This window comes from Saimiri boliviensis, chromosome 12 (assembly GCF_048565385.1).
Source record: "Saimiri boliviensis isolate mSaiBol1 chromosome 12, mSaiBol1.pri, whole genome shotgun sequence".
NCBI lineage: Eukaryota > Metazoa > Chordata > Mammalia > Primates > Cebidae > Saimiri > Saimiri boliviensis.
Window position 1 is genome coordinate 52,669,261 of NC_133460.1, and position 26,538 is coordinate 52,695,798.

At 38.6% G+C, this 26,538-nt stretch overlaps 1 protein-coding gene across 8 annotated transcripts in view; it reads right to left on the reverse strand.

Moving 5' to 3' along the window:
* The window catches only part of PPP3CB (protein phosphatase 3 catalytic subunit beta), a 64,127-nt gene that overhangs the window by 27,506 nt on the left and 10,083 nt on the right, over positions 1 to 26,538 (reverse strand). For all 8 annotated transcript variants that reach the window (XM_039478135.2, XM_039478137.2, XM_039478134.2 and 5 more), the window contains exons 2-9: positions 18,071 to 18,271; positions 17,279 to 17,403; positions 13,755 to 13,866; positions 9,680 to 9,825; positions 9,282 to 9,421; positions 9,099 to 9,176; positions 8,899 to 8,993; positions 4,763 to 4,888 (exon numbers count right to left, since the gene is read on the reverse strand). In XM_039478135.2, the coding sequence (XP_039334069.1) occupies positions 4,763 to 4,888; positions 8,899 to 8,993; positions 9,099 to 9,176; positions 9,282 to 9,421; positions 9,680 to 9,825; positions 13,755 to 13,866; positions 17,279 to 17,403; positions 18,071 to 18,271 (1,023 nt within the window). The remainder of the gene's footprint in view (positions 1 to 4,762; positions 4,889 to 8,898; positions 8,994 to 9,098; positions 9,177 to 9,281; positions 9,422 to 9,679; positions 9,826 to 13,754; positions 13,867 to 17,278; positions 17,404 to 18,070; positions 18,272 to 26,538) is intronic.

The following is a 26,538-nucleotide window of genomic DNA, read 5'->3' on the forward strand; positions in this document are numbered from 1 at the left end:
TAGTTGGGTGTGATGATGAGCACCTGTAATCCCAGAGACATGGGAGGCTCCAGCATGAGAATAACTTGAACCTGGGAAGTGGAGGTTGCACTCCAGCCTGGGTGACAGAGCGAGACTATGTCTCAAAATAAAAGAAAATGACACAGTAAAAGGCCTAGAGATTCTTGGCCGGGCGCGGTGGCTCAAGCATGTAATCCCAGCACTTTGGGAGGCCAAGGCAGGTGGATCACGAGGTCAAGAGATCGAGACCATCCTGGTCAACATGGTGAAACCCCGTCTCTACTAAAAATACAAAAAATTAGCTGGGCATGGTGGCGTGTGCCTGTAATCCCAGCTACTCAGGAGGCTGAGGCAGGAGAATTGCCTGAACCCAGGAGGCGGAGGTTGCGGTGAGCCGAGATCGCGCCATTGCACTCCAGCCTGGGTAACAAGAGTGAAACTCCATCTCAAAAAAAAAAAAAAAAAAAGGCCTAGAGATTCCAATGAACATGAAGAACAGCAATAACCCAAGTAAAGGGTTGTTGTAATAACAGTTTTCTCATCAGAATGTGTTAATGGTAGTATCTTCACCAGACTGAAAATACCAAGTCATCTTCAACCATTTCCTACCCTTAAACATGTAATCTCCCTATGTCTCATTGATTCTACTACTACCATTCTTTTGGTTCTCCCCACCCTCCGTTCCTAATGCTACCAGGACTTCATTACGTCTCTACCTGACTTCTGGTGTAACTTCCTAACAGGTCTCTCAACCTCAAGCCTTCCTTTCAGTCCACTTCACCATAGTAATTTTTCTAAATGACAAACATGGTCAAATTCTATCTGTGGCTTGCCCACCATTTATCAAAGTTTCAACTTCTCTATGTGGTGATCAACATTCTCATGACCTAGCCCTAACCCAGCTTTTCATTCTTTTCCTACTACTGCCCTTCATATATCCTACTCACTAAGCAAATTAAACCCTCAAAGAGACCAATGATTTCTTGTTTTCAGACTCAGTCTTGGGACGTTCACTTGTCTAGAATTCTGTTGCTCATAACCAGCAGCACAATTCCACCATTCTTCAAGCCCGTTCTAAAAGTTACTTTAATTCCTCTGACAGAAATAACCTTTCTCCTCTTGATTCCTAGAAAACTACATTTGTCCTAGAGCACTCACTATATTACAACTTATTGTCATTATTTATACATCACAGGTCCCCTATTACTCTGCAAAGATCCATCTTATATCTGCATTTCCTTAGTACCCTGAATAAAACACTTTCAAAAAAAAAAGTCTAGTAAATAAAGCTTACATGTATGACTTCCTATGGAAGATCATATAATATCATATAATTAAGAAGAAAGGTTCTTAAAGGAGTGCCAATAAGTGTGAAGAAGGTTGCAAATTCATTTAGAACTATCACCACCCTGAAAATGTTGTGTGTGTACATACACTTGTACATGAATTTTTTTTTTTTTTTGAGACGGAGTTTCACTCTTGTTACCCAGGCTGGAGTGCAATGGCGTGATCTTGGCTCACCGCAACCTCCACCTCCTGGGTTCAGGCAATTCTCCTGCCTCAGCCTCCTGAGTAGCTGGGATTACAGGCACGCGCCACCATGCCCAGCTAATTTTTTGTATTTTTAGTAGAGATGGGGTTTCACCATGTTGACCAGGATGGTCTCGATCTCTTGACCTCGTGATCCACCCGCCTCGGCATCCCAGAGTGCTGGGATTACAGGCGTGAGCCACCGCGCCCGGCTGTACATGAATTTTTTTGAAGCAAAAGTCCATAACTTTTATCAGATTCTCAAAGGGATTCTATATGAAGAAATTAATAAATGTTTTTGGTGGTGGTTCACACCTGTAATCCCAGTACTTTGGGAGGCTGAGGCAAACGAAGTCCTTGAGGCCAGGAGTTCAAGACCAGTCTGGCCAACATGGTGAAACCTCATCTCTACTATATATACAAAAATGAGCCAGGTAATGGTACAGCATGCCTGTAATCCCAGCTACTCAGGAGGCTGAGGCACAAGAATCACTTAAGCCTGGCGGTTGGAGGTTGCAGCGAGCTGAGATTGTGCCTGGGCAACAGGATGAGACTGCACTTCAGCCTGGGCAACTGAATGAGATTCTGTAAATAAATAAATAAATAAATAAATGAATGAATGAATGAATGAATGAATGTTTGTATGTGTACTTTTAAAATTTGAGTCTTTATCTTTTAGAAATATATCCTAAAGTCTTTATAGATACAAAATAATAGTTGAGATTTGCTTCAAAATAATTGAGGTTATGAGGTGGGAAGTACTGGATGGGGATATAAATTATACAAGATTGGCTCTGATTTGATAATTGTTGAAGATGAATAATTAGCACATAGAAAATTCATTATTATTCACTCTACCTTGGTATATGTTGAAAATTTCCCAATGTAAGTTATTTTACTTCTTTAGAGACAGGGTCTTGCTATGTTGTCTAGGCTGGGGTGCTGTGGCTATCAGATGTGTGATTATTGTACATTATAGTCTCAAACTCCTAAGCTCAAATGATCCTCCTGCTTTAGCCTCCCTAGCAGCTGGGACTACAGGCCAATGTAAGAATAATTTTAGTGAAATATAAAAGGGGTTCTTGGCTAGGTGCAGTGGCTCACACCTATAATCTCAGTGCTTTAGGAGGCCAAGGCAGGAAGATCACATAAGCCCAGTAGTTCAAGGCTGCTGTGAGCTATGATGGTAGCAGTGCACTCTATCCTGTGTTACAGAGCAAGATTCTGTCTCTATAAAAAAATAGTGGGGTTCTTAGCCCCCACAAGGGTAAAGAAACACTGCTTTCATCTAATTTTGGGATTAAATCAGCCTCTCAGGAAGCCTCTGGCTTAGGTTAGTTGCTTCTCAGGAACTAGACCTGGAGTCTAACTGGCTTCTTGGAAGTAAAACAAATAAAATGACACTTGCAGCTTTTCATACCAAAAGAAAATTTTCATTAGAATCAAGAAGTAGTCAGGCTATCTGAACAGCCATCATGTATTAAAATAGTAAAATATGCAAAGAGTTTGGGAAGATTTTCTTACTGTGCTCAACACTGGCTAGAATTCTATTTGCATGTAATGTGAAAATCTGAGCTTTACATTTTTAGAGAGATGTGAATAATTTATAGAGGATATAAGGAAAAACAAGAGAAATGGTCAAAAGGTTTGAATATCTGCTTGTTTATAAAAGATTAAGATGATTTAGAGTGGCAACGGAAAAACTAAAGATCAGGTAGTAGCAGACCTCAAATGTAGGAACACTGATAAAAGCCTACTCTCCATCTTCACTTATAAGGGATTCACAGAATTCATCTTAAATCATCTCACCTCTCAAAAGGAGTTGGGCTAAGTGACTGTTAAATCCACTTATGGGCTCTAAAACCCTATGATGCTCCGGTTTTTGATAGGTGCATGAGTTGAGAAAAACCTATTATCTCTATTTCTTTCCTTGTTTAAACATTCACAGCATAAACATTTAGATTAGATATAAAGAAATGTTTCCTTATGTGGAACCGTCGGAGAATCAAATTAGAGAGAATCTATGAAATGTCCATTTTCCTTCTACTTTATCTTCCTGGCCCCTCTATTCTTCCCATATTACATTAAAATAGTTGAGCTGCAGTCTAGCCTGAAGGCAGGAGAGTGAGCAAGATGAATTATTTAATTCCCTTTAGCCCTATGATGCTATGATTGAACTATTTCTCATACACCAAAGATAGAAGGTTGTAAGTGTAATGCATCCCTTGCACCTAAGCCCTTAACTGGCCCCCTTCTCAAATGCTAAAGGGTAATTCTATCTCCATATTAACATTGGATCTACTGAGTAAACGAAGAACATCAAAGGCAATCTACAGAGAACCTGGTTTAACAGACACAGTTTAAGTATTAATTCTGAATTTCAGAACTACAAATTGCCTTGGCAGAAGTGACATATCTCAAACAGAAAGGAACATTTTGTAACATGGAAGAGGTGAGAAAAACAGAAGGGGATACTGAACAAAATGTTTTATAATCATGTCTGTACTCTCATACTGTCATTTTCCACATATGGAAACTGAGGCATTTTCTTATGAAAAAATTAACTTAAAATGGAAAAGAAGAACATGAAAGGTAACAAAATCCTAAGAATTCTCTAGAACTACAAATGAAACACAGAAACAGAATTTCTTAAATAGCATTTATTTTCTCTTAAAAAGCCTATTATGTACTAACAAGTGTTCCTCTAAATTATCAGAAAGGCATCACTACTAAAATTTTATACATATTTTTTATATAGGAGAAGGAATATTAGGTTAGAATCTGAATTTCTCTTTATCATTTCTCTTATACAACTGCTATAAAAATGACTAATATTGCTAAAATGAAGGCTACTAAATTTTCCCATGAATTTCGACTGAATGCCCAAAAATGGTGTTAAAATATGCAGAAGGGCCCATTCGAAAGCAAAGCAATCTCTCCACCCCTTCATAAAAGATTTAAGCTAAAGAAAAAGTAAAAGGAAACCCAACAGCTGAAGACATTGGGCTATTTATAAGTCTTCTCCCAGTCCCCCAGACACCCTCACATGGGGGCTGTAAACAGCTAACTAAAATATCTTTGAGACTTTTATGTCCACATCCACTGACACAAGTAGAGCTGTAACCACAGCGAAACTAGACTTCGGTTTCCTTTAGCAAGTATGTGCCTATGATAGTAAACTTTAATATACGTAACAGTAATAAAACAATTTAAAAAAAAATAAAAATTATACCTTTCTCTCCAACAAATGGTAAAGACCACGTGAAGACATCCATAAAATTGGGCAACCAGTAAGGATGTGGAGAACAGTTAAACTGTCGAATATTCATCACATTATTTTCATACTTCAATACAGCAGCTGCAAGATAAGTTGAATATCAATGTAACTATTTGTAATTAGCCTTAAAAATATAAAATATATAAAAGCAGAAAAATGTATTTTTAAGAGGAAGGGAGATCAAGGGTGAGTGGAATCAGGGCTGGTAGAGGGAAGAAGGAACTAATTTTTTAATAATAATACACATTTTGTTTTTAACACTGTTACGTAGAACTCTACTATAGTCAGATCTTCACATTACTAATGAAATTTCCAGATTCTGTCAAGAATGTTTGTTTTACTTTATAATCCAATGATGAACATGCATTTTTACTGAATCCAAAATTGTGAAAACTCAATTTTTAGAGGAAACACAGAATGGCAATGAGCAATTTTCTAGGTTTTAAAATTTCATACAAATTGAGCATTTAAGATCTTTTTAGCTTCAGGCAACCTGAAAAGGATAGCTGAATAGTAATAAAGCAAACAAAAAAATCCCACCCACTTGCAACATTTTATTTTATTTTATTTTATTTTTGACACGGAGTTTCGCTCTTGTTACCCAGGCTGGAGTGCAATGGCACGATCTTGGCTCACCGCAACCTCCGCCTCCTGGGTTCAGGCAATTCTCCTGCCTCAGCCTCCAGAGTAGCTGGGATTACAGGCACGTGCCACCATGCCCAGCTAATTTTTTGTATTTATAGTAGAGACGGGGTTTCACCATGTTGACCAGGATGGTCTTGATCTCTTGACCTTGTGATCCACCCGCCTCGGACTCCCAAAGTGCTCGGATTACAGGCTTGAGCCACCGTACCCGGCCAACATTTTATTTATAAATGTATGAATGTATTTGTTTCATTTAATATGGAAAATCAGGCAAAACTACTACAAAGAAATATTTTACTTTGCATAGAAAAAAATCCCACTAAAACACCAAAGATAAAATATTATAACCAAATAATCCAAAGGTAACATATTCATCTCAAATATAGGTATCTCAAAATGTTTCAATATGTTGATATAATTAAAATCTTAAATGACCTACATAGATTTCAGTTACTAGTTATATTACAGTATAGAACACTGAGTTAGAAGAGCTGGGTTCTCATCTAAACTATAGCGCATACTAGCTGTGCAATGCTCAGTAAATTATTCAACTAATCTGTTTCGCATTTTTTTTTGTTTCGCATTTTTAAAACAAGACTAATATGTCTACCTTGCCTACCACAGAAGTTTACTTTTTAAGATAAGACAATGCACTTCACATGAAAATACATAAAAGTATAAAATGTCCTAACATATACTTTCATGGTTACTTTTTTTCATTTTAATGAAAAGAAATGAAATTTAATTTTTTCATTTAATGAAATGCAGATGTTAAGATTCCAAGATTTGTGATTTTGGCTAATAAAGAATCAAAAGTAATCCTGCTACATGTTACTATTTATTAACTTAATATGTATTATGTTTGTTTCCCATATGAAATTCCCATCTGAAATAAAAGTTTTTTAAATTATATGTTTGGACAATCAGTTCAAAGTGGGGGAAAAAAAAGTATTTTAAATTAGCCTCAAACAATATGAGCTGATACCAAGCTTTCAGATCTTTTGAAAGGAGAAAAGAGAAAAATCTAGAAAATTGCCTTATGGATAGAATGAAAAATTACAAACATACCCATATAATGGAAACACTCAAATCATTAACACTATTATATGCAGACTCAGAACCACAAGAGACATCTGATTTTTGACAAGACAGAGTCAATGGTTTGAGTTCTAAGTTCTAAAAAAAAATCGATCCCTTAACCTCCTGAGTCAAACCAACAAAGGACAATGAGTAAGGCAGTATTCAACTAGACACCGAACACTAGCTCCCTTAAATACTAACAAGGGTAAGTCACAGTTGAGGAATTAGAGCACTGGTGGAAAGTTAAATTTAACACTTGGTTCTGTTTTTGAGAATCCAATTAGGGTGGGGCACAGTGGCTCAGGCCTGTAATCCCAGCACTTTGGAAGGCCAAAGCAGGAATCACTTGAAGTCAGGAGTCTTGAGACCAGCCTGGTGAACATGGTGAAACCTCATTCTATAAAAATACAAAAATTAGCTGGGTGAGGTGGCAGGCGCCTGTAATCTCAGCTATTCAGGAGGCTGAGGCAAGAAAATCACTTGAACCAAGGATGCAGATACAGCAGTCAGCTGAGACTATACCACTGCATTCCAGCCTGGGTGACAAAGCGAGACCTTGTCTCAAAAAAAAAAAAAAAAAAAGAGAGAGAGAGACAATGGAATCAAAACTTAGATGTTTCTTCTTAAAAATGAAGTCATATTTCATTAGAAATTCTATAGTATAAGTTCTTGTAGCACCCAGCATGCTACTGTTTGGTCTCAGGCAAATGTTCTAATCTTTTAACCATTACCTGTCATCATCCAAAAAAACTCTTCCTCTGTTCCTCTTTTGAACTTATACTATGACCCTTATTTAGCAATGACCTCATTCTCTCTCTAAATGTCCTTTTTAAACGTCTTCAACCTTCTGTTCTTTCCTCTTGGCACATCCACTCCAGTCTGATCCTGAAACTATGGCATTAGTCAACTGAATTCCAGACATGTCAAGACAGAAGAGAAGCTGGCCTCTTAATTTTATCTTCCAAAGATGTAAACTACATAAACATACCCAATCTCATCTTCAATGTGCTTGGCACACACTTAACTAGATCTGGCACTTTCAGTCAATAAATTATATCCAAAATAAAATGAAATCCAACTACTACAGACAGATCAAATTTTCAGGGAAGGAGAGGAAATGAAAACCACTGGAACAGAAGGTAAAGGAAAAAAGCAGGAAAAAGAAAGAGAAGAATGTTCCCTCAAATGAGATGAAAGTAGATTAATCAAAAAAGCTCAGGCCGGGAGCGGTGGCTCAAGCCTGTAATCCCAGCACTTTGGGAGGCCGAGGCGGGTGGATCATGAGGTTAAGAGATCGAGACCATCCTGGTCAACATAGTGAAACCCCATCTCTACTAAAAATACTAAAAATTAGCTGGGCATGGTGGCACGTGCCTGTAATCCCAGCTACTCAGGAGACTGAGGCAGGAGAATTGCCTGAGCCCAGGAGGCGGAGGTTGCGGTGAGCCAAGATCGCGCCATTGAGCTCCAGCCTGGGTAACAAGAGCGAAACTCTGTCTCAAAAAAAAAAGAAAAAAGAAAAAAAGGCAAATCTTCACGGTAAAAAGACTGTGGAGGTAAAAGAAATAAGAAAGGGAAGCCGGGCACGGTGGCTCAAGCCTGTAATCCCAGCACTTTGGGAGGCTGAGGCGGGCGGATCACGAGGTCAAGAGATCGAGACCATCCTGGTCAACATGGTGAAACCCTGTCTCTACTAAAAATACAAAAAATTAGCTGGGCATAGTGGCACATGCCTGTAACCCCAGCTACTCAGGAGGCTGAGGCAGGAGAATTGCCTGAACCCAGGAGGCGGAGGTTGCGGTGAGCCGAGATCGTGCCATTGCACTCCAGCCTGGGTAACAAGAGCGAAACTCTGTCTCAAAAAAAAAAAAAAAAAAAAAAAAGAAAGGGGAAGAGAACCTAGATCAGTGAACATAAAACAAGAAACATGATAAACCAACCTAGATCAGTGAACATAAAACAAGAAACATGATAAACCAAACAAGCAGACAGTGCAAATAAACAAAATTGCCAAAGCGGCAGCAGCTTTATACAAACAAGAAAACATCCTCAATAAGGGAAAAGATTCAAGAAAGGAGAGTTTAAGAAAATCATGTTTGGTTTTGCTTGATGCACTTAACTCAGAGCACATTTTACAAAACGGCTTTTATGAGAGACAAGTTGTGGAATGGTTATATTACTTAGTTTCACAGTTTGGATTTTTATTTCTTGTTCTCTCCCCTCCCTTATATCTTACAGTTATTTAAAAAGAAATTTAGATACTAATAGTTTCAAACAATACCCCTTTTCTATTATACTTTCAAAAAAATAAGTCAACTAAAATACTAAGTTGTTGAACAATTTTTTTTTTATTAACAACATCTTACCTTTATTATTGTAGACATCTAAGTAATTAGGTGCCGAAAAAATTGTTATTAATGAAGGGAACCCTGTAGTTTGACTTTTTCTGTACATTCTATAGCTGCAAAACAAATAGCTTAATATGCATCGTAAAGCATCAATCATGGTTACTAAGTTTGATTTATATTTTAGGTGTTAATTTGGGTCAGGGAAACAGAATTCTTACCCTGCATCTTGAGCTTCATGAGCTCTAATAATCGATAACAAATTATTGTTTTGCAAAAATTCACACACTGCTGGATAGCTGTGGGGAAAAAAGAGTAAATTAAGTAAAATAATGGTTTTTTTGTATGAAGCATATGCTATGTTAACAACTAAAATGTAGTTAATCTTGGATATTTTTCCTTACTTATAAAAATAAGAACATCCTCGAACTGTATTGTGACTAAAATGTTCTTGTGATTTTTCATTTCCAAAATCTTCAGAAGGATCGGACCATAACAAGTCACACATTGGTCCAAATGCAGGTGGCTCTTTGAATCTATCTAACTGTGAAAGAAAGAAAAGAAAGAACAGAAGTAACTCATCAAAAAGTAAGGAAAAAATGTACATAGGAAAGCAGTACCAACTTTGAATACAGTCCATACTATATTATTGTGAATAAACAGAAGCTATTTCCGTAAGATATCAGTATATTAACTTTTACCATTACCTAATCTTGGCAGTGAAGAGAAGTTTGAAGCTTCTACTCTACTCAACAATGTACTATAAATAGAAACCAATCTTGGAACTAAAATATATACTTACTCTCCTAATATCATCCAGTGTGTGTATTTCTGGTGAAAGTCCACCATGAACACAAAGAAACTGTTGGTTTAAAAGTGCAGCAAGAGGCAAACTATCAAAAGCTTCCATACAAGCTTCATAGACTCTTTCCGAATACTTAATTTTACCTAGAAAAAGAAAAAAAATAAGTAATTGAAAACTACATGACTGACTGACCATTTTTAAAATATATATATTAGAATTTATTTCTTGTTCTCTTCCCTCCTTTATATCTTATAGCTATTCATAATGAAATTGTGATAGTTACAGTTTTAATTGTAAAAGGTAATAGGATATAGACAGACAGACAGACAGACAGATAGATAGATGGTAAAAAAACTAGAGAGACAGAATCTAACAGCAAAGTGGTGGCCAGTACTTCAGAGAGAGTGAAGGGGTGACTATAAAAAGGTAGCAAGAGAGAATTTATGGCATGATAAAACTTTTCTGTATGACAGTGGTGGTGGGCAACTCTATGTAGTGTCAAAGCCACAGAAGTAAATACCACAGAGAATAAATTTTACTGTATTCAATTTTTCTTTAAAGGAAAGCATCTTCCCCCTATAAGAATCAACAAAAATATGCAATGTTATCAGTCTTAAGAAGACGGTATCTGCCTTCTTTCTAAAATATTTTGGGGTATATTATGTCTTATGAAGACAAACTATTTGCTCTCTAAAATTATTCTGAATTATTCAGCGGAATATTACTAAAGTATTACTAAAATAAATATTTTATCAAATATTACTAAAAACAAGTAAGTCAAGTCTCTAAAAACAGACCGGGCACAGTGACTTACGCCTGCAATCCCAGCTCTTTGACAGGCTGAAGCGGGCAGATCACTTGAGGCCAGGAGTTCAAGACTAGCCTGGCCAACATGGTCAAACACTGTCTCTACCAAAAATACAAAAATTAGCCACACATGGTGGCACACACCTGTAATTCCAGAGACTAAATGGCAGAGGCACCAGAATCACTTGAACCCAGGAGATGGAGGTTGTAGTGAGCCAAGATCGTGCCACTTGCACTCCAGCCTAGACAACAGAGCAAGACTCTGTTTCAAAAAAAAAAAAAAATCTCTAAAAACAGCTCAACCCTTCACCTTTATCGGCCAAATAAGGCAAAATCAGAACTATATTTGAGTTTAAAATCATTTTAATACTTGCATTATTTTATTCTAAGAGTCAATGACTATTGTTATTACAGGCAAGACGACTACATCATCACAACAAAATTCAAGGTTCATTCAATTTTTCTGAAAAATAAAAGAAAATAGCATACTCATAGTCAGAAAAGCTGAGGGGTTCCTCTTGTCTACAAATAAATACTTAAAAATGGGCACTGAAGCAGGAAGCCAATACAGAAACACAAGAAAGACAAAACTCTACCAAATCAAACTATAATTTACTTTTAGAGAGACATCATGCACTTTCCTTTGATCCTTTATAACTTTAAATTCCTGAGTATTTTGGTTTTAATGAGATTTTGGTAGACGGTTTGTTATTTAAGCAAAAACAAAAAACAAAAAAACAAAAAACAAAACTTAGTTCCTATTTCCTGTTTTAACACTGTAACATTCAAAGATAAAAAAAACTATATATATATATATATCCAACAACCAAGATTCTAAACTGGTAGTCTGCTAAAAGACCTGTTTTCTAGCACTGTGGTTTAATAAAAATTCTAATTTGACTGCTTTTAGGTCAAGCATGCACTTTCCAGGTCTCATCTTATTCATTTAGGTTAACTGCCTAATCCTTGAAGTTATAAGAGTATGCCACTTCTGCTACTACCCATCACTGTATTTTCTTCCTTTTACTGCAAGTCTCTACTTAATATGATCTTTTTGGATCATGTTTTGAGTCTCAAAATGTTGAAACTACTTGTTTTTAGAACTTAACTCTATTTAATATAGTCATGAATATTAACTTAAAAAGCACAAAGGTAGGTCAGGCATGGTGGCTCACACCTGTAATCCCAGCATTTTGGGAGGCTGAGGCAGGTGGATCATTTGAGGTCAGGAGTTCAAGACTAGCCTGGCCAACATGGTAAAACTCCATCTCTACTAAACACAAAAAAATCAGCTGGGCATGGTGGCACATGCCTAATTCCAGCTACTTGGGAGGCTGAGTGAGGCAGGACAATCACTTGAACCTGGGAGACGGAGGTTGCAGTGAGCTGACATTATGCCACTGCACTCCAGCCAGGGTGACAGAGCAAGACTCCATCTCAAAAAAAAGTACAAAGGTTTGAGGTGTGAAAAAGGCCTAGCCTTACTCTGTAACATATGGTTACTTATAGGTATTAGATTACCACTGTGGTAATAATTTGAGAGAGAAATGGGCTAAACATTTTAAGTTAAGAATTTTATGAACTACTGTACCTGACTAGTCTTAAAAAAAAATGATATAAAAATAAAAACAAAAAATTTTAAAAAGAATTTCAGTCATTAATAGCATGACTGAAATAATGCAATGATAACAGGATAAATAATTTGTTAGGATTCCTCACAGGAATGCCTCAAGATTGAAGGACAAAAATGTCCAATGCAACAATAACATTTTTTTTCTTCTGGTTTTTATTTTTCCTATTAGACAAAATCAATCTCTCTCTCTCTCTCTCTCTCTCTCCATATACATACATATATATATATATATATATATATATATATATATATGCATACACGTATATAAATATAATTTTTTTTTTCCGGAGACGAAGTTTTGCTCTCATTACCCAGGCTGGAGTGCAATGGCGGGATCTTGGCTCACTGCAACCTTCGCCCCCTGGGCTCAAGGGATTCTCCTGTCTCAGCCTCCTGAGTAGCTGGGATTACAGGCTTGTGCCACCACAACTGGCTAATTTTTGCATTTTTAGTAGAGATGGGGTTTTGCCATGTTGGCCAGGCTGGTCTCCAACTCCTGACCTCAGGTGATCTGCCCACCTCGGCCTCCCAAAGTGCTGGGATTACAGGCGTGAGCCACCGCGCCTGGCCTAGAAAAAGAAAATTTAACATTAAAACTATATAAAAAACTCTAAGTGGCCGGGCATGGTGGCTCACACCTGTAATCCAAGCACTTTGGAGGCCAAGGTGGGTGGATCACCTGAGGTCGGGAGTACAAGACCAGCCTGATCAACATGGTGAAACCCCATCTCTATTAAAAAAAAATAAGTAAAAATAACTAAATAAATAAAATAAAACTCAAAGCTACTCTAGAGCATATTTTTAAAAGCTAAACATAATAGGAAATTCTGAAATGAAAACTTTTTTTTTTTTTTTTTTGAGACACGGTCTGACTCTATTGCCCAGGCTGGAGTACAGTGGCATGATCTCGACTCACTACAACCTCCGTCTCCCAGGCTCAAGCGATCCTCCCACCTCAGCCTCCTGAGTAGCTGGAACTATAGGAGCGAGCCACCACACCCAGCTGATATTTTTGTGTATTTTTGGTGGAGATGGGGTTTCACCATATTGGCCAGACTGGTCTCAAACTCCTAAGCTCAGGCATTCCGCCTGCCTGGGTCTTCTAAAGTGCTGGGATTACAGGTGTGAACCACTGTGCCCCACCAAAAACTTCTTTTTTTTTTTGAGACAGAGTTTTGCTCTTGTTACCCAGGCTGGAGTGCAATGGCGTGACCTTGGCTCACGGCAACCTCCGCCTCCTGGGTTCAGGCAATTCTCCTGCCTCAGCCTCCTGAGTTGCTGGGATTACAGGCACGCGCCACCATGCCCAGCTGATTTTTTGTATTTTTAGTAGAGACGGGGTTTCACCATGTTGACCAGGATGGTCTCGATCTCTTGACCTCGTGATCCACCCGCCTCGGCCTCCCAAAGTGCTGGGATTACAGGCGTGAGCCACCGCACCCAGCCCCAAAATCTTCTTACTTAAATACCATTAAACACCAGAGAGTGCTCGACAACTTTCCTTAAAGCTTTACATGTGAACATGAAATCTGTCCTTACATGTTGCACTGTAAAGTCTTCGTAACTCTTACTACCCACATAAGTACAAAAGAATACAGAAGAAGTGAAAACATTTCTCCTGGCAGTACTCACATTCCTGCTTAAAGGTAAAATATTCAGTAAGGTGTCTGCATTCATGGTTGCCTCTCAGAAGAAATAATGTGCTTGGGTAAAGAATCTTCAGAACCCATAAATATAAGACACACTGCAAAAGAAAATTTTTCTAGTTAATTTATCTTGTATTTCTGTTTAATGAAGTTGCTTGATCTTTACTCCTTTTCCTCTATTACCCTTACCATCCTCTATTATCTTTCTTTGTTCCTTACTAAAATATAAGCATCACAAAATCACAGAATTTGTCATCCTATTCACTTTTTATTCTCCACTCCCAGAAAAGTACCTAGCAAATAGAAGAGCAATAAATTTTGTTGAATAAATGAATCAAACAATCTATTTAATTACTTCGGATTTACAGACTCCCCAATATAAAAACAATTAGCACACTGGTCTCCAGAAGTGTATTAGTAAATAAAATAATAATGTCAAAATAACAGCAGCTAACATTTATTGAGTACTTACAATATGTGAAGCACTATTTAATTAATTCCCTTCATTTATTCCTCAAACAACACTATGAAGTATGTAATATCACCTTTATTTTACAATGAGAAACTGCAGCAAAGATCTTAAGTAACTTGTCCAAAATCACAAAACTTCTAAGTGATGGAGATAGGATTCTGATCCTCTGATCTTAAGCATTATGCCATGCTTGGGTAAAATCTCTACCTAATGAAGGGAAGGTCCATGTTTTATGTTTGTTTTGTTGATTATGAATATTGCCTTAAATAAGTGCTTACTGTCTGAACTAATTCAATACAAATGCAATTTTTCAAATAAAAATATTATTTAACATTGTAGCAGATGCTATTCTCTAAACAGATTTAATATAAGAAAGAGACTCACATTTTACCTATTTGCTTAAAAAAGGAAGGACTATTTCATATGGAAATAAACATGGTTTACATGATCATATACAAATGAAAAAAACAAACATTTATTTTTTTTTAGAGACAAGGTCTCACTGTCACCCAGGTTGGAGTGCAATGGTACAATTACTGCTCACTGCAACCTCGACCTTCTAGGCTCAAGCAATCCTCCCACCTCAGCTTCTTGAGCAGCTGGGACTACAGGCACATGCCACCAGGCCCAGCTAATTTTTTTGTATTTTTCTGTGGAGACAGGGTTTCACCATGTATCCCTGGCTGGTCTCAAACTCCTAGGTTTAAGCAATCTGCCTGACTTGGCTGACCTGTGCTGGGATTACAGGTGTCAGCCACCACACCCAACCAAACTTTACTGTTAATAAATTAAGGTATATTTAAACGTGTAACTATTCAAACCTTCATTTTATTCAAAAGGGAAAAAATAAAATCAGTGAAATAATCTGTTCTCATTGCTTATTTTGATTCTTTGTTATTTTCCTTTTATAACAACAAAACGTATTGAAAGAGTCAGCTACAAAACAATCTTATACAGGGACTTGCACGCTAACAGACTTTGTTACCAAATAAGCTTCATAAAACTGTTTATTGTTTTTGTCAAATGCCTGAAAATTTTTTGTTAAAATGGGCCATTTTCTGATTTTCTTGAAGCTCTGAGATAATTTGGGAAAAGTTGAGGTGGCTAATAAACTATCAGCAGGAAGAACTTAAGCTAATAAAATTCCTAAGGGAAGCAGGACGGACAGAATCTAGAACTTTCTTCCACTCTGAGAATCCTACAACGCCTCAGAAAAAAAGGTATATTGGAAACACTAGAAAAGGGGATCAGTAACCAACACAAATTCACCAGGTAAGGTTTCACTGTCTACCAGGAAAGGTGGTTAAAAGCACATGCTTATGGTGGTGGGAGCCGGTAATCTCAGCTACTAAGGAGACTGAGGCAGAGACAGCTTGAACCCAGGAAGCGGAGGTTGCAAAGAGATAAGACTGCACCACTGCACTCTAGCCTGAGCGACAGGGCAAGATCCTGTTCCCATCCCCCACCAAAAAAAAGGCACATGCTTGGAGTCACACTGCCTGGCTGTGCTGTTTACTAATAACACAACCTTGGACAAGTTACTTAACCTATCTAAGCGTCAGGTTCCTCATCTATGAGATGAATAAAATAACAGTACTTACCTCATTAATATTACTGTGAGGATTAACTGATATGTGTTCAGTTCCTAGAACATACTTGGGACATATTAAATGTGCAACATAGGCATCTATTGGTAGAGATTTTACCCAATAGTTCTACCTCTAGGAATCTGTCCTACCAAAATAATCAGGTAAGTATGCAAAGATGTATGAATAATATGACTCACTGAAGCATCATTTGTAAAGGCGAAAAACTGGGAACATCTTCAGTGTCTAATAACAAGGAATTGATTAATTATGGTTTGCTTATTAGACGGAAAACAATGTAGCTCTTTTTTTCTTTTTTCTTTTATTTTTTATTTATTTTTATTTATTTTTAACAATGTAGCTATTAAAATGATGTTACAAGTTTTTATTTACTGAATTGGAAAGATATTCACAGTGTAGGGATGTATGAAAAAGCAAGTTCCAGGCAATATTATAATATGATCCCCTTTTCATTAAAAAAAGAAAATTTATATATTGGAAAACACATATTGTTCCATATTTACCACATTTTATTTATATAATTTAAAAAGATGGCAGGGCACCGTGGCTCACATCTGTAATCCTTGGGAGGCCAAGGCAGGAGGGTCACTTGAGCCCAGGAGTTCAAGACCAGCCTGGGCAACATAGGAGACTCCATCATTACAAAAAAATTTGAAAATTTAAATAAATGAAAAAAAAATTAAAAATTAGTCTGAGCATGATGGTGTGTACCTGTGGTCCCAGCTAACTGAGAGTCTAGGGTAGAAAGATCCCTTGAGCACAAGAGGTCAAGGCTGCATTGAGCCATGATGGTGCCAAGGTACTCCAGCAGGGACCATAGAGTAAGACTCTGTCTCAAAAAAAAAAAAAAAGAAAAGAAAAAATGACAAGGAGAAAAGGAACCATCTCCTGTTAAGTGACAATCAAAAGGTCATTTTAATGCCTCAAGTTTTTAAAAACAAATTAATACTTAAAAAATATATAAAAGATTCCACATAACATACTTGAGTTTTAATAGCTATATAAGGAGAAACATATGCACTATGGCTCAAGCAATAAAAAACTCACAATATACTGACTGTACATTTATTTAATTCAGAGAAAATTCAAGTAATCTTTTTTCACATGGTTTCTGCCTTTAGGGGCAAGAGAGATAAATAGCATTAGTTTTTTAAGGCCACTAGTTAACAGGGCAATAAAGACCCCTCAGTCTGCTCATAAATTCCACTGGGAAAAAAATGGCAATAATAATTATATAAACAGTTATACAAAGAAATTTAATTGAATTGTTTGAAAGACAGAACAGGAATAAATAGTAGCTTTTCATAAAACCTTCAGAATACGCAGAGGTATTTTAAAAAGCCAATACAGGCACTTGTAAAAACTAGGATTAAGGGAAAGTATCTATGTTAACACTCAACAGCAAATCAAATGACAGAATATGATTATTACCTCTATACTAAAATAACCTCTGTCCACATAATCGCCAAGAAAAAGGTATCGTGTATTAGCAGGTGATCCTCCTACTTCAAAAAGTTTCATCAGATCAAAAAATTGGCCATGGATGTCACCACACACTGAAACAAGAAGATTATTAGATAAGGGGAAAAAATTCTCTAAAATAACAAATTTTAGTTAACTTAAAATTTCTTTTACACAAGACATAGTATAAATGCTATCAGGAAATGTCTGAGAAGAAAGTAGAATATAAGACTCATGACTAGGATGATGTGTAACCAGGTATTCATGTGCTCAAGATCTAGAAAAAAGTGTAACAGAAATAACAAAATTTGTGGTCAGTGACAAACTGTCACCTACATTTATAAAGATCTTCTCTAGGACTCCAAGGATGTGTTTTAAGTTTCAAGATGACAAAATTACAATGGTGGCAATACTTTCTGTTGCTCTCTAAATGGTCACTTTTAGTATCTGATGTGACATCAAGTATTTGAACCTAACAACTGAAAGCAAAGTATTGAATCAAATTAAAGTATGGTTAACAGAATTGATGAAACCTTCACAAAAGCGTATTAGACTAACTTCTACACTCAGATTATTTAGAATCATGTCTATTCACTGAAAACAGGCAATCTTTTTTAAGTATGAAAAATAATTTGGAAATTCAAGACAATGTCCATGTAATATTGATTTAGTATACAATATAATTGAAAACAATAAGTTTTAAATCCAGACAACTAAATAATGACATAATGAAAATAATACCCAAAACATGAATAAGCTTACCTGTGATTGGAGCTTCTACTTCTATCATGGTTTTCTCTCTCCGAAGGATGGCAGCACCCTCATTGATAATTCTAAGTGCAATTTCTTCATCTACTCGACCTTCTTTTACCAAGTGGTTCTTCAGAACATCAACCCTGGGTATCCCATCCAAATCAAACACTTCTTCAGATGTTAAGCGATGTGTTGGGGGAAAAGGGACAGCTGCAAATTTTTTTAATTAATAAAAAAAGTTACCAATAATATATTAACATAAAAACTAGTAACTGGATCTAGATAAGAGTAAAAATTGTAAAGCAGGGAGTTTTCTTTCTTCTTCATTTATTGAGTAGGAGTATTTTTCTAAATAGTAAGCAAATTATACTACGTTTAAAGCTATTTATGGCCAGGCATGCTGGCTCACACCCATCATCCTAGCACTTTGGGAGGCCGAGGCGGGTGGATCGCCTCGGGTCAGGAGTATAAGACCAGCCTGGCCAACATAGTGAAACCCTGTATCTACTAAAAATACAAAAAATTAGCTGGGCATGGTGTCAGGTGCCTGTAATCCTAGCTAATCGAGAGGCCAAGGTAGGAGAATCGCTTGAACCTAAGAGGTGGAGGTTGCAGTGAGCCGAGATTGCGCCACTGCACTACAGCCTGGGCAACAACACAGCAAGACTCTGTCTCAAAAAAAATTTTTTTTAAAGGTATTTATAATAACATGTTCTTTGTTGAGAATTATTGGAGAAATGAATTGTCACACAAAATTAAGTTCTTTCAGGATAACCAAAGCTTTTTTAAGCTAAAACATTTTTAGGCAGAACTCTCAAAATATTGTATCATACTATTATGTACTCTTTAAATGAAGAATAATAAATAAAATTTAATGCTGTGAGTAGTGGTGTGTGTCTATAATCCCAATTACTTGGGAGGCTGGGACAGGAAGATCATTTGAGGCCAAAAATTGGAGATCAGACTGGGCAACATAGTGAGACAAAGTCTCAAAAAAACCCGACAACACTTTAATACCAAATAAGCCTAAATAGAAAGAAATCCCAAATACAAGGTGATTTACCATGTTCTTTTCTAATAAGAACATAAAAACAATGTTTTCTGACTAACTTGACTATATGCTTTTAGAGACACAGACCAAACACTAGATGCTTACTTCTTTTTTTTTTTTTTTTGAGACGGAGTTTCGCTCGTTACCCAGGCTGGAGTGCAATGGTGCGATCTCGGCTCACCGCAACCTCCGCCTCCTGGGTTCAGGCAATTCTCCTGTCTCAGCCTCCTGAGTAGCTGGGATTACAGGCACGTACCACCATGCCCAGCTAATTTTTTGCACCTTTAGTAGAGACGGGGTTTCACCATGTTGACCAGGATGGTCTCCATCTCTTGACCTCGTGATCCACCCGCCTTGGCCTCCCAAAGTAAAGGGATTACAGGCTTGAGCCACCGCGCCCGGCCTTTAGATGCTTACTTCTGAAATGTAAATTAATTTAGTAGACTTAAAATATATTGTAATTTCAAAATACTGATTTTTCTCCTACCTTAATGTTTCACAAAACACTTTCATTCAAAATCTTTATGCATATATTTAAAACTAGTGCATTCCCTATTGTTGGAGTCACTTTTTGAGTCATCTAATCCACTTTTTTTTTTTTTTTTTTTTGAGACGGAGTCGCACTCTGTCGCTCAGGCTGGAGTGCAGTGGCACAATCTGGGCTCACTGCAACCTCCGCCTCCTGGGTTCAAGTGATTCTCCTACCTCAGCCTCCTGAGTAGCTGGGACTACAGGCATGTGCCAACATGTCTGGCTAATTTTTTGCTATTTTTAGTAGATGCAGGGTTTCAACATGTTAGCCAGGATGTCTGGATCTCCTGACCTCATTCATGATCTGCCTGCCCCGGCCTCCCAAAGTCAAATCATCTTCACTTACATCTAAACTGTTTGAGATGAAACACTTTCGATTTTGTGTAAAATATTTTCACTGCAATTTTTTTTTTTTTTTTTTTTTTTTGAGACAGAGTCTCGCTCTGTCGCTGAGGCTGGAATGCAGTGGCACCACCTCGGCTCACTGCAACCTCCACCTCCTGGACTCAAGCAATTCTCCTGCCTCAGCCTTCTGAGCAGCTGGGATTGCAGGCGCCTACCACCATGCCCAGCTAATTTCTGTTTCACCATGTTGGCCAGGTTGGTGTCGAACTCAAGACCTCAGGTGAGTGACCTGCCCACCCTGGCCTCCCAAAGTGCTGGGATTACAGGGATGAGCCACCAAAACCAGCCTATCCCTACAATTTTAACCAAAAGTTCCCATTTTGTCATAGTTAAGTAGTTGGTTTTCTTACTGTTGCAGTACATATTTATGATTTCTATAAGAAATCACCAGCTGTACTGTTTTTAAGTGATATTTGTTGAATGAAATGGAAAACATGAACATCTATTTCAATAGCACCTAAGCACAATTTTGAGGTCATATACCTAGGAAAAATAACTATATATTAAATTTTTTTATTCCTTTTTTATTGATCCAACAAGTAAATGTTTATGCATTCAAAATTAGCTTGAACTGAAACAGTTTCAGGATCTTTACTGAATAGTACTTTGTTCTTCACAATAAAGAGAGAGAGAACGCCAAGCACGGTGGCTCATGCCTGTAATCCCAGCACTTTGGGAGCCCAGGCAGGCAGATCACATGAGGTTGAGGGCTCGAGACCAGCCAGACCAACATGGAGAAATTCCGTCTCTACCAAAAATACAAAATTAGGCGGCGTGGTGGCATATGCCAATAATCCCAGCTACTGGGGAGGCTGAGGCAGAATTGTTTGAACCTGGGAAGCAGAGGTTACAGTGAGCCAAGATCGTGCCATTGCACTCCAGCCTGGGCAACAAGAGCAAAGCTCCATCTCAAAAAAAAAAGAAGGAAAGAAAGTGAGAGAGAAATGTACATTAAGAGTCTAATAAACACAGGCTGAAATGTAAGGCAGCTCCCTCTTTTTTGATTTTTTTAAATAGAAAATTAGGCCAGGCATAGCAGCTCATGCCTGTAATCCCAGCACTTGAGGAGGCTAAGGCCAGTGGATCACTTGAGGTAAGGAGTTCAAGACGAGCCTGGCCAACATGGTAAAACCCTATCCCTACTAAAAATACAAAAATTAACGTGGCATGGTGATGCAAGCCTGTAGTCCCAGCTACTTGGGAGGCTGAGGCAGTAGAATCACTTAAACCCAGGGTGGCAGAGGTTGCAGTGAGCCTAGATTGCACCACTGCACTATAGCCTGAGCACCAGAGTAAGACTCCCAAAAAAAAAAAAAAAGTCTCTACATCTGAGCATATGGTATATAGTATTTTCCTGATGCTTCAGGGGCATCATTGTGACTACCAATTATCACAGAGAAGCTTGGAAATGTACAGGACCAACTGCTCCTTTACATCTCAACTCAGATTAACTAAAAACAAAAACAGTAACAACAGCAACAAAACTGGGTTAGATTCATATCATCTACCTAAGAAAGAATATAACCACATTCTCATAACAGAAGGAAACATTAAGGAAGAACTCAATCCTTTACAAGTGAGATAAAAACTAAGGCAGAGGGATGTCAACCATTTCTAAAAGACTGAAATCACTAATCCTTTTTTTTTTTTTTTTTTTTGAGATGGAGTCTCACTTTGTCACTCAGGCTGGAGTGCAGTAGCTTGATGTTGGCTCACTGCAACTTCCCGCTCCCAGGTTCAAGCGATTCTTCTGCCTCAGCCTCCTGAATAGCTAGGACTACCGGCGCCCGCCACCATGCCCGGGTAATTTATGTATTTTTAGTAGAGATGGGCTTCACCATGTTGGCCAGGCTGGTCTCAAACTCCTGACCTCGTGATCCACCCATCTCAGCCTCCCAAAGTGCTGGGATTGGCCAGGTGTGGTGACTCACGCCTATTTTCCCTTCACAAGAAACATCAATTACCATTACTTTTTACTCACCTAGAATACGGCATTAAAGTATATTTTACTCCCACATATAACATGTCAAGATTCTAAAAAATTAAAAGCCTTATTAAAGTATGTTTTTTACCAACCAAAGTTAAATAAAGTATTAGAAGTATGTTTTTTATGTGTTTGTTTTTTGTTTTTTTTTTTTTTTTTTTTTTTTTTGAGACGGAGTTTCGCTCTTGTTACCCAGGCTGGAGTGCAATGGCACGATCTCGGCTGACCGCAACCTCCGCCTCCTGGGTTCAGGCAATTCTCCTGCCTCAGCCTCCTGAATAGCTGGGATTACAGGCACGCGCCACCATGCCCGGCTAATTTTTTTTATATTTTTAGTAGAGACGGGGTTTCACCGTGTTGACCAGGATGGTCTCGATCTCTCGACCTCATGATCCACCTGCCTCGGCCTCCCAAAGTGCTGGGATTACAGGCTTGAGCCACCGCGCCTGGCAGAAGTATGTTTTTTAAAGTATGTTTTTTACCAACCAAAGATTAAACCATTAAAGATGCTATAACCAAATCTGCCTTCATGGTAGAGTAATTGTTTAAAAAATATTTAATGATTGATTACTGAATAAATCAAGTGTTACTTTTGGACATTACAAAACTAAGAAGATTACTTCTTACTAATAGAAATTTCGGAGATCAAGATAGAATCACAGTTTTTCATCAGGTCAGAAAATTTTTTTTTTAGCACTCTACTTGGGAAAAGAGATACTATTTAAGATGCTGCATTCTGACTGGACCCAGTGGCTCATGCCTGTAATCCCAGCACTTTGGGAGGCTGAGGCAGGTAGATCACAAGGTCAAGAAATTGAGATCACCCTGGCCAACATGGTGAAACTCCATCTCTATTAAATACAAAAAAACTAGCTGGGCGTGGTGGTGCACACCTGTAGTCCCAGCTACTTGGGAGGCTGAGGCATGAGAAGAATCACTTGAACCTGTTGGGGCAGAGGCCGCAAGGAGCCGAGATCGCACCACTGCACTCCAGCCTGGGTGACAGACTGAAACTCTATCTCAAAAAAAAAAAAAATTAATTCTCAACTACTATTTTGTTTTGCAACTCAAAGCATTTTAAAGCATTTCCATACAGTTTTCAGGTTTAAAAATTTTTTTCTTTTCTATTTCTAATTCATCTTCAGCCAATTATTTCTGCTTTGCCAGGGTTTTTTTTTCCCCCTCTCCATATGTGCTCTTTTCTCCTAATTTTCAGACTATGTTTCCTTATTTTTCTATATTTGTGATAGGAAAAAAACAGAACATAAATGTATATAAATGCAATATAAACAGTCAACAAATGAAATGGCTAATAATAGATGATTTGTTGGAACAACCTAAAGAGCTACAAAATTGGCTGGGCATGGTGGCTCACACCTATAATCCCAGCACTTTGGGAGGCTGAGGGGGGCGGATCACCTGAGCTCAGGAATTCAGGACCGGCCTGGCCAACATCCTGAAACTCTGTCTCTACTAAAAATACAAAAATTAACTGGGCATGGTAACAAGAGTCTGCAACCCCAGCTACTTGGGAGGCTGAGGCAGGAGAATCACTTGAATCTGGGAGGCAGAGGTTGAGTGAGCTGAGATCACACCACTGCACTCCAGCCTGGGTGACAAGAGCAAACTCAAAAAGAAAACAAAGGCCGGGTACGGTGGCTCAAGCCTGTAATCCCAGCACTTTGGGAGGCCGAGGCGGGTGGATCACAAGGTCAAGAGATCGAGACCATCCTGGTCAACATGGTGAAACCCCGTCTCTACTAAAAATAGAAAACATTAGTTGGGCATGGTGGCGCGTGCCTGTAATCCCAGCTACTCAGGAGGCTGAGGCAGGAGAATTGCCTGAACCCAGGAGACAGAGGTTGCAGTGAGCCGAGATCGCGCCATTGCACTCCAGCCTGGGTAACAAGAGTGAAACTCCACCTCAAAAAAAAAAAAAAAAGAAAAGAAAGAAAGAAAAAAGAAAAGAAAACAAGACCTAAACAAAAGAGCTACAAAATCACCTCAAGTTACCAAGGTATCAATACTGGAAAACCTGATTTGGTAACATTCACTTTGATCAAACTGTTCTGTTGAAAATCTTCGTTTCATTCAAATTTCGGCATGAAGGGCATATCTACATAGTAACCACTAACACTCACAAGGTATTTTCACTCACATTTATTGTATGGTGGCTAAAAAACAAGGAGTAAAAACATTTTAATTTAGGAAGTTGGAAAAATAAACCAAGGACACAGACTGATCAGGAATTGGCAAAGAAGGGGTGGTACAGCGGCCGGGCACGGTGGCTCAAGCCTGTAATCCCAGCACTTTGGGAGGCCGAGGCGGGTGGATCACGAGATCGAGAGATCAAGACCATCCTAGTCACCATGGTGAAACCCCGTCTCTACTAAAAATACAAAAAATTAGCTGGGCATGGTGGCACGTGCCTGTAATCCCAGCTACTCAGGAGGCTGAGGCAGAATTGCCTGAACCCAGGAGGCGGAGGTTGCGGTGAGCCAAGATTGCGCCACTGCACTCCAGCCTGGGTAACAAGAGCGAAACTCCGTCTCAAAAAAAAAAAAAAGAAGGGGTGGTACAGAGATCTTCTTACTGTTTCTACCACTGGGCAAGGAAACCTGATAATTAACTGATCCTGTTCTCCAATTCTAAGCAAGGACTGCCCTCCTAGCCCTATGAGGCCTCTAACTTCAATTGAAGCGCAGCCTGTGCCAAGTGAATAACTTGACTCCAAAGTATCATTCAGATGCCTAAGGTCATCTAAGGCAGAGGGATGCCAATCATTTCTAAAATTCATGCTTCCCATCATTGCCATCCTTGGCAACTATCCAAAATACAGTCTCTACATCTATACTTCTAAATTTTTACCCGTATATCTTTCCCTTATACCATTTCCTTCTCACTGTTCTCCTTCCATTCTTTTCATTGAGGACTTCGGATTCCTATTATAAGACTTTGTTTTAATCTCTCCCAAAGCCCCTACACACACACATACAGTCTCTGTGTGTTTTTTTTTTTTTTTTTTGGCTGTTCCACAGACACAGCAGGGCCATCCCATAGGCACAGTTGTCCAGAGTAACCTTTCTCTGTTCTTTAGCTCTACACAGAATACTGTCTTCATCTCTCTAGTTTAATCAAATCTTGGGTCTCCTGAAGGACATCACTTCTCAAATTCTTTTTTCAAAGTGGATGGTGCTCACTTTTCCCCATTCCACTAATCCCATCAGAGAAGGCTTCAGCATTCTCTTAGCTCCCCATTAGTACTTCCCACATCACACTAACAAGGAAAAAAAAAGCCTCTTCTTTTGAGATTCATGCCTTCTAGCTAGTTTACCCTTGTCCCTGCTATCTATTAAACTAGTCATGGTAAGCTCAAGTTTCTGGCCCACAAGTCTTATCTACTCTAAGTTCCACCATTGTCAATGTCTATGTGATAACCTATCTAAAACTTAAGAACTGGCCAGGTGTGGTGGCTCCTGCCTGTAATCCCAGCATTTTGGAGGGCCAAGTCGGGCGTATCACTTGAGGTCAGGAGTTTAAGACCAGCCTGGCCAACATGGTGAAATACCATCTCTACTGAAAATACAAAACTTAGATGGGCGTGGCAGCAGACGCCTCTAATCCCAGCTACTTGGGAGGCTGAAGCAGGAGAATCGCTCAAACCTGGGAGGCAGAGGTTGCACTTAGCTACGATCTCACCACTGCATTCCAGATGGGACAACACAGTGAGACTCCATCTCAAAAAAAAAAAAAAAAAAACCAAAAAACCCCAAACAGAACACAGGTATTAATAAATGTTTACAGACTTGAGTATACTTTCCAAAATACTTGTATAATGACACTAATTTAAGTAGCAATGACAATATGTTTATAGTGTTTTATTCACAGTTTATCAAGTACTTTCACATACATGTTCCCACATGATTCCCAGGGACATCCTGTGAGTTTGGGAGACAGAGTCTTGCTCTGTAACCCAGGATGGAGTGCAATGGCGAGATCTCAGCTCACTCCAACCTCCGCCTCCCAGGTTCGAGTGAGTCTCCCTGCCTCAGCCTCCGAGTAGCTGGGATTACAGGTGTCTGCCACCATGCTCGGCTAATTTTTTTTTTTTTTTTTGAGACAGAGTCTTGCTCTGTGGCCAGGCTGAGTGAAGTGGTATGATCTCCACTGACTGCGAACTCTGCCTCCCGGGTTCAAGCGATTCCTCTGCCTCAGCCTCCCAGACAGCTGGGACTACAGGCACACACTATCATGCCCGGCTAATTTTTTGTATTTTAGTAGAGACAAGGTTTCACCATGTTGGCCAGGGTGGTCTCGATCTCCTGACCTCAGGTGATCTGTTCGCCTCAGCATTCCAAAGTGCTGGGATTACAGGCATGAGCCACTGCGCCTGGCCAACACCTGGCTAATTATTGCATTTTTAGTAGAGACAGGGTTTCACCATGTTGGCCAGGCTGGTCTTGAACACCTGACCTCAGGTGATCTGCTCGCCTCAGCCTCCCAAAG